The sequence below is a fragment of the Musca autumnalis genome, unplaced genomic scaffold (genome assembly GCF_047663935.1).
Source record: "Musca autumnalis isolate F117 unplaced genomic scaffold, ASM4766393v1 scaffold_3, whole genome shotgun sequence".
In the NCBI taxonomy this organism is placed as follows: Eukaryota; Metazoa; Arthropoda; class Insecta; order Diptera; family Muscidae; genus Musca; species Musca autumnalis.
The window spans coordinates 38,916,285-38,925,986 of NW_027411866.1; the positions used below are offsets into that span (position 1 = coordinate 38,916,285).

A 9,702-nucleotide genomic window follows, 5' to 3' on the forward strand; every position below is an offset into this window, starting at 1 on the left:
TTGTCATACGTCAACACGCCTGTTTCCACTTCCACGAATGAGGAATAGGAGGACAGTGAAATTTTTACGAATGGAGGAATAGGAGGAAATCGAGAAAATTTAATTACTCGATTACTCTGATTTGAGTATTCGCATCATTCGCAGTATACAATAAACATCAATTTCACAAGCCGGCTGAAATCGAAATTTGCAAACAGAACTCAGGAATAAAATAACAAAATGCCAAAAGCAAAGCCAAAAAAGAATGAATCTACCTCCGACAGTGATTCTGGACCAGATGATGTAAGTAAATAATCACCAAACTACTTGGAATGTATTAACATTTCCACATTCCTTTTCTAGCGTGCTCCACCACCAAAAAAATCCAAGGACACTGTAGATGACAAAAAAGGCGGCAACAATAATCAATGGATATTGGAGAAGCAACGCCAAGTGCGTATCAATGAATTCCGCGGCAAAAAGCTAATTGACATTCGTGAATATTATGAAAAGAATGGAGAATTATTGCCAGGAAAGAAAGGCATATCACTATCGGTCACACAATGGAAGAAATTGCTAGAATGTGCAGATGAAATTAATGCTGCTGTACAAGATTAGCTATAAGTTGGTGTTGGTGTGTGTCCAAATTCCAGTTAATGTTAGGGAGTATACATAGATATACATATTCGTTATTTCTTGTTTTTTTCTTTCTATAATAATTTTTTAACAAATAAAAAATGGAATACATTGTATAAAAATTAAGATTTTTTATTGAGTATTGATAACGTTAGTAGAATAAATGGAGAATGGGGAGGGAGGTAGCTGTAATGATAGTAAATCTTGCAATGATAGTAAACCTCTTAAGTATTGTTGAAGGCAAACAATTTCATACCCTGTAGGAAATGTCAATAGGGAATCTATACTGACTTACTACTGACGTTGTCAACAGTACTACCGACAAACTGTAGACAACTAATGTAATTTCCTATAGACATTTTGTATGAACGTGTCATTCGAAAGTCAGTACTGACATTGGAACTAGTATGTCAGTAGTTCCTGAGGAACCATGTGTTGACATTGGAGGTAATGAGTCAGTGGAGACCTTGGAGGTAGTGAGTCAGTAGAGACATTGGAGGTAGTGAGTCAATAGTTCATAAAGGGTCATATGGAAACATTGGTACCAGACTTTCCTTACTAAGTTTTTTGGCTTATATGAACTTTTTATAGATTAAAAAGCTATATGGTACATTTAATAAGACGATGATCTTACACTTTTGTTTAAATAGTATATTTTATAAAAGAAAAATACATATTATTGAAAATGCTAAACAAGTAAAAATTGCGTATAACGGGTTTTAAATAAGGGCTAAGTACAAGATTCCACATAAGTTCAAAATAAAGCCAATCAGGTATGTGATGAAAACCGATTCGATTTGCAGAATCGAAATGGTTTATATTCGGAGTGCCTTTGATTATATATACAATTTTGCTTCGCGAAAGCCCCTTATTTGAATAATATTTTTGAAATGCTTTTTCAATTTTATTAAAATGTTCAATAAAATTCAAATATACGATTTCGATTTATGCGAAAACGAGTCGAATCGTTTTCCATCACATACCAGAATGTTTGAATATTTAAATAATAACAAAGTCGTTTTCATTGTCAGAAATATCATCGCCTTTTATTTTCTTGGCCATAAGACTTGGTGCGACTTGTCTGCTCAAAATATTTCTTCTTCTGCTGCACTTAACCTTTTATCATGCGATTCGCTGAATGTTGATATAACATCTAGGAATTGAAAAGAATAAACATGTATAAAAAAACAAAACGTCCTTAAATTTGCTTACCTATTACAGCTGTATAACAGTGAATATTACATATAAGTCATTATTATGTCGTGTTCAAATATGTATGTATATTGGGTTCAGCATTTCCAGCAAGACGGGACATTATATTCGCCAGGCTCCACAATCATCTCTAAAGATTCCACAAAATGTCTAATTAGGTGTGTCTTTTTATGTGATAATTTGTAAAATGTTACTAAATGCTGTCTTTTTACACAAAAGCATGGCTGCCAGATTTGACGATTTATCGTCATTTTGACGATTTTTTGGTCAAAAATTTATAAATGACGATTTTCACCCAAAAAATGACGATTTTCACCCAAAAAATGACGATTTTTGGATATTTTGCTAATACAGTCATAAAAAATTTTGTAAGATATGAATTTGTAAAATCTGATCAAATATTCTTAGCTGATTTTAAAAATTATTTGTTAAACAATAATTACATACATATTTTTTAGTGTATATGCAAAGGAATTTTTAACTAGAATCAAACTGAATTCAATGGAAACAAGCAAAATATATAATTGCACTGTTGCAGAACCCGAAAAAATGTCCTATTTTTTGGTAAATTTTTAAAGGAACAAAAAGTCAAAATTTCAACAATTATAGATTCTGTTCTGTTCTGGGCAATTTAGTGCGTTAACTTTTATATTGAGCTTTATGTAGAAATTTTAAAAGTTTAATAGATTTGATTTTGAAAACAATTTTATTGATTTTTCCACATCCTTAACGAATTTTCACATTTTGTGAACAAGAAGGATCCAGCAACAATTGGATTCAGATTTTCTTAAAGTAAAGCATTTCATCATGGAAAGACTTACGCCTGAACAACGTTTACAAATAGTTCAACTTTATTACGAAAATTCACGTTTATTGGGGATGTATTTCAAGCCAATTTTTGTTAGGTGAGGAGGCCTATTTCTTTCCGAATGGGTATGTAAACAAGGAAAGTAGCCGCATTTGCCTTAAGAGAAACCTAAAGAGGTTCTAGAGGTGTCACTTCATAGACAAAAAACAACTGTTTCATGTGGTTTGTCCGCTGGTGGAATCATCGGTCCATATTTCTTCAAAAATTATGTCGGTGAGAACATAAGCTTCAATTGCGACCATGATAGCCGATTATTTGATGTCTGAAAATGAAGCTCGTGACCTTGGCCACTTTTTGGTTTCAAGAAGACGGCCCATCTTCCCCTACATGGCATCAATCAATTGATTTATTGAAAGAATACTTCGATGAACAGACAATTTTACGATTTGGGATGGTCGATTGGCCAAGATCGTATGCTATCACATGCCAACGAATGTTCTTTCAAATGATAATAAACATTTTCCATTCAAATGAAATTTTCTTGAGGTTCCTAATTGTTTTAAAGAAAAAATTCTTAAAAAAATTAGGAACCTCTAAATGGATCGCCCTTTATGTATTTAAATTCTCTTCATAAGGATTCAATGTAGAGTATACCCAGCAAAATTTGACGGAAGGGATTCTTTGCGATGACGTGATTTCATGTCATCTTTTGCATTGGTTCGAAGGAAGTCGTGAAAGATCCGATCTTTTCATTAGGATTTGAACCAATGCAAAGGAAGTCGTGAAAGATCCGATCTTTTCATCAGCATTTGTACCCATTCCATCGATCCAATAGAGATGATGTTTGTGTTTTTATTTACACACCTGTTTATTTTCATTTTCGTATGTATATTCCAGTACTGCAAAAATCTACTAATTTTTACTATTTTTTCCGATAACATAAAGGAAAAATTGTTGTAGTAAAAATTAGTAGATTCTTACAGTTTCTGGAACAGACCAAAGTTGTTAGAACTGTCGTCGTGATGTTGTCTTACATTTCCTGCATATCAAACAACTAAAACTTTTAAACAATGGGTATTATATGAAGCCCTAAATGTCTGCAATAAAAATGAAGTCCTAACCATCGAGCTAAAAATAGAATCGGACTGCACACATTGCTATTTTAAAAGTTCCCTTGTCTGTTCTATATCTGACATTGAACGAAATCAATAAAATCTCGCTTCTTGGAGTTTGAAAAAAAAGTCCGAAACGAAAAGGAACAAGAATCTGAAAATAAAGAAGAAACGACTTTTGGAGAGAAACAATTAAAAAAATAAATAAATTAAGCATAAATGGTATTTTGCAGAAAAAGTCTCTCCTCCCCGTTGGTTACATTTTGTTCTTAGAGATCCCTAAAGCAAGCCGGGTTGTAGATCCCTACATTTTTTCGTCACTAAACAAAATAGTATAAATTTCCAAAATGTTGTTATAAAATAACAAAATTATAAAATAAAAGTAATTTACGAAATAAAAATACTTAAAGGAGTGCCCATGTCGAAATCTGAACTGGTGATGGGAAGATAATAGAAAAACCTTTTGTAAGATGAAAGAATATCAGTTGCGGAAGAATATCTTTTTGCTGATCAATTAATTGTTGTTATTTTGTGAATTCGTTTGAATTAATAAAGTTTTGTTTGTCCATATTTCAATAGAGCATTTCCATTTTCCAAACAAGACATGAAAATGTCATGCCAAGGGGTTGGTGAAAATGACATGTCAAAGCATTGGTTAAAATGACATGTCAAAGAATGGGTGAAAATGACATGTCAAAGCATTGGTGGAAATGACATGTGAACGCATTGGTTAAAATGACATGCTTAGGATCCAAAAAAGAACGTCATCTTTTGGGGGTCACGCTCATATAAAATTCATGAGTGAAAATGACAAAAAGATGACATGCCAGATCACTTGCACCCATGATTCAACTCATGATTTGTCATCGAAGATTTTACTGGGATACTGAAAGAATTTTTCCCAGCAACATTTAGCAAATTCGATCAGCTGTTTTTTAATCATCTGCTAATGGCTAGCTGCTCAATGTTTATCTTTTTTTCTGGAAGAATACTATAAATATTACAATTCAGCTATGTTTATTGATTATTTGATTAATATATTAATTATTTTTATTTAGTTTGCTTAAAATTGAAGAACTTTTTCATTGCTTTGGAGTTAGTTTTTCTTTCATGAATTGGCGCCAATGTTTTTGTTTTGGTTATCAACTGTTATCTTGCTAAAGTTTACTAAATGCTGTCTTTTTACTTTTTTTTCTATTTTCGTATCACAGAGTAAAATCTCTCTTACTCTCTGAAAAGAAGTTACTGAATAATTATTACTGAAAAAGTAAAAAGACACAACTATTGTCGAAGTTTCACAACACATGTTGTCAGCCGCCTCAGAATTTGTATTTTCATAATTGTCCATTTTTATACCCTCCACCATAGTATGGAGGGTATATTAAGTTTGTTTTTCCGTTTGTAACGCATTGAAATACTCCTTTGCGACCCTATAAAGTATATATATTCTTGATCAAGGTAAAATTCAAAGTCGATCTGAGCACGTCCGTCCGTCCGTCTGTGGTAATCACTCTAGCATCCACAAAAATGGAGATAGGACGCTGAAATTTTGGGAAAATGCGTCTTTTGTTTGCAGGCAGGTCAAGTTCGATGATGGGCTATATCGGTCCACGTTCTGGTATAGCCCCCATATAACGGTACCCCCCGATTTACGGTATTTTGACGTTTTTAGCTACATTTTCAGACCGATTTGGCTATAATTTGACACTTAGGGTTCTTAAGTGTCAATAAACATATATAACAAAACTTGTGGACATATGTAGGTCCACGTTTTGGTATAGCCCCCATATAACGGTACCCCCCGATTTGCGGTATTTTGACGTTTTTAGCTACATTTTTAGACCGATTTAGCTATAATTTGACATTTAGGGTTCTTAAGTATCAATAAACTTATATAACAAAAGTTGTGGACATAGGTCCACATTTTGTTATAGCCCCCATATAACAGTACCCCCCCGATAAACGGTATTTTGACGTTTTTAGCTACATTATCAGACCGATGTAGCTATAATTTGACATTTAGGGTTCTTAAGTGTTAGTAAACTTATATATTAGAAGTTGTGGACATAGGTTCACGTTTTGGTATAGCCCCCATATAACGGTACCCCCCGATTTACGGTATTTTGATGGTTTTAGCTACATTTTCAGACCGATTTGGCTATAATTTGACATTTAGGGTTCTTAAGTGTCAATAAACATATATAACAAAACTTGTGGACATAGGTCCACGTTTTGGTATAGCCCCCATATAACGGTACCCCCGATTTACGGCATTTTGACGTTTTTATCTACATTTTCAGACCGATTTAGCTATCAATTGACATTTAGGGTTCTTAAATGTGAATAAACTTATATAACTAGTGGACATAGGTCCATGTTTTGGAATAGCCCCCATATAACGTTACCGCCCGATTTCAGGTATTTTGAGAATTTTACCAACAAGTTTTAACCGAATTATCTGTAATTTGAACATTTGACATTTGAAATTCTTAGTGGTCACCACACCTCTCCACCAAAAATTGTCAAGAAAGCCCCCATATAACGGTACCTCCCGATTTTCAGTAATTTGATGATTTTAGCTACAATATTAAACCGAACTAGCAGTAATTTGACATTTGAAGTTCTTAGTGGCCACAACACCTCTCCATCAAAAATTGTCAACATAGGTCCATGTTCGGATATAGCTCCCATGTAACGGTTCCTCCCAATTTTCAGTAATTTGGCAATTTTAGCTACAATTTTTAACAGAACTAACTGTAAGTTGACATTTGAAGGTTATAGTGGTCACCACACATCTGCATCAACAATTTTCAACATAGCCCCAATATAACGATACTTCCCGATTTTTGATACTTTGAGGATTTTACTTAAAATGTTTAACCGAACGAAGGTCCATGTTTTTGTATAGCCCCAAAACAAACCTCCCGATTTTCCGTACCTTAGCTTTATTTTTTGGACGAACTTTCTGTAATTTGAAATTTAAAAGTCAACAAAACTTCTGCAACAAAAATTGTTTATTTTTTACATTATCTGACATTTTAACGTACTCACTTAAAGTTGGGGACAGGAATGAATATTTTATGGTGGAGGGTATGAAAAGTTCGGCCCGGCCGAACTTAATGCTTTTTTACTTGTTTCTTTTCGTTTCTTTTACATGTACACAATATCGGAATTTTGGAAAATGCGATGATTAGAATCAGTTCCCAGTTGCTAATGTGAGGATTAAATTCGGTTCACATTCGGTTAAGATGATGATGTATAGCTAATGCGATGATTAAATTCGGTTCGTAATTGATTAAATTCGGAATACATATTGAGCAATACGAATTATTTTGCTGGTGCGAAGATTAAATTCGGTTCGCAATTGATTAAATTCAGAAGAGAGCAAAATATGGAAAAGTAGAATCATTTATTCAGGTCAAGATGCAATGTGTATAAGCAACCCGGAACTTGGGAAGTGAAATGAAGATGTGACGATTCAAGAAGATGTCACAGGAAATTAAATTATTCGTGTTTTTAAAATTTAGATATGTGTCGAACACAATTCACACGCGGACTGTTGGAATTTCAATTTGAAATAGATGATGGTAACTGCGCAATTAAATGAAGTAGTTGGTTGCGTGGATTTGAGCTTTTTGCAACTGCAAATCGAATAACAGATAGTGAACAAAAGTACAGTTGGTTGTTACATTATGCTGGTACAAAAGCGCAGGATGTGTTCTTCAATTTGCCGCACACAGAGGATTATGTCAAACGCGGGCCACTGATTGGTGGATTTATTCCTCATTTAAACAAATATGATGATGCGGTAATGAAATTACAGAATTTCTTTGCACCGAAACGAAATGCAACATATGAACGACACATCTTCCGAAAAATGAAACAAGAACCAAACGAGAGAATTGAGCTGTTTGCAATGCGTCTTCGTACACAGGCCGAAAGATGTAATTTTGGAAATAGCACACGCGTCTGATAACGACCATGAAATTCAAGCAGTAAGAAATGCAATTAAGAATCAGGAATGGCTTGGTGCTGCTGAATCATACAAAGTATATGAAGCAGAATTGAGTTTTGCAGATCGTATACTATTAAGAGGCACACGTATTGTCATTCCATCGGACTTGCGGAGTCGTGTACTAGATTTGGCCCATGAAGGACATCCAGGTATGACGGTAATGAAAAGACGTCTGCGAGCAAAAGTATGGTGGCCTAGAATCGATCAAAATGTTGAGGCAATGGTAAAAAAGTGTCAAGGTTGTATCTTGGTTAGTTTACCATCAGAGCCGTGGCAGCAGCTAGCGGTAGATTTTTGTGGACCATTACCATCGGGTCACCACCTATTTGTCATCGTTGATTACTACAGTCGTTTCATGGAGGTGGAGATAATGACAAAGATCGATACAATGGAAACCATAAATCGATTAGAAATCATTTTTGCGCGATTTGGATTTCCAGTATCCATTACGGCAGATAATGGACCACAGTTTGGCGCTGAATTTCGAAATTACTGCGAAATAAACAACATTAAATTGATAAACACGACCCCATACTGGCCCCAGCAAAATGGTGAGGTTGAACGGCAAAATCGGTCACTATTGAAGATACTGAAAATAAGTCATGCAACGAAAAGCAACTGGAAAGCGGAATTGTTGAAATATTTGCTGATGTGTCGATCAACACCACACTCAACAACGTTGAAGTCGCCAGCCGAGTTGATGTTCAATCGGAAGATAAAAGATAAGCTTCCAACTATTACACAGCCATTGGAAATAGGCGAAGAACTGCATGATCGTGACAAAGAACAAAAAGAAAAAGGAAAGGTATATGCAGATTCCAAGAGAAATGCTAAATATATCGATATAAAAGAAGGGGACTTGGTGATATTAAAACGGCTTTGGTTGAATCGACGGAAAATGGAAAAAGGAAGCGACGAAATGTTGCACACCTAAAACGAATTTCAATTGACGGTAGTATAAATGAATCATCGTTCGATCGACTTGAGAACGAAGGAAGTCAATCAAAGCCTTGTGCCCGAACCACAGATAATCAATCTCCTTCGATCGGGGATTTGAGATCGCTGCAACAGGGGCGCCTATTGCCAGTCAAACGCAGATGTCAAAAGCCAATACGATTACAGGATTACCAAATGTAATCAGGATAATTTGTTACATTAAATTTGGAAAAAAAAATATAAAAAAAATAAAAAAGGAGTATCTGTAGTATCGGTAGCATAGACAATAACGTCATGTTTATATCAAATATGAAAATATAATAAACTTTACTTTTTACGGAGTTCGAGAACAATTCAGACGTGTTTTATTTATAACTACGGACTATTACACCCTTATAGATTGAACAAAATGATTTTGCCCTGCTTTAAATTTTGTGCTATTTGGACTTTTGTCATCGGATTTTAACTAAAGCTTGTCTAAACTGGTGAGAAAGGACGAAGTACCTCACCTCATACGACCAAAGCGGCGGTATACGTTAAAGGGAATGGATGCAAACTCGAGGAGAATCGCATGTATGATGTCTTTGGCAAACAAAATGACACGGCAGCGGGTTCTTTCGTACCGGATTGACCCAAAACGATGGTGTTGCGATCAGCGGCTGGAAACTCATCATCAAACCTATGCTTTTACATATGTAGGTTTGATGCTGCTACAAAAACAACAATTTGGAAGTGAATAGTCTCATCTATTCCCATCTACCACAGGGGGCGAAATAGGATGGCACACTCCTTGACAAAGACAATGGGCAGGGCGGAGGAGGATGATGCCAAACTAAATTGCCAGGAGGCTAAACCTCCGAGCGTTACACAAAAGGGAATCGAAACCCCAAAAAGCCATACTGGCCCCAGCAAAATGGTGAGGTTGAACGGCAAAATCGGTCACTATTGAAGATACTGAAAATAAGTCATGCAACGAAAAGCAACTGGAAAGCGGAATTGTTGAA

The 9,702-nt window shown here is 35.1% G+C and overlaps 1 protein-coding gene across 1 annotated transcript; it reads left to right on the forward strand.

Annotated features, from left to right (window-relative positions):
• Positions 1-121: 121 nt before the first annotated feature.
• On the forward strand, positions 122-737 carry Ssb-c31a (single stranded-binding protein c31A). Its single transcript, XM_073973988.1, has 2 exons — positions 122-282; positions 343-737. Exons 1-2 carry the CDS (start codon positions 220-222, stop codon positions 595-597), a joined length of 318 nt encoding a protein of 105 aa, XP_073830089.1. The 5' UTR covers positions 122-219; the 3' UTR covers positions 598-737.
• The last annotated feature ends 8,965 nt before the right edge of the window (positions 738-9,702 follow it).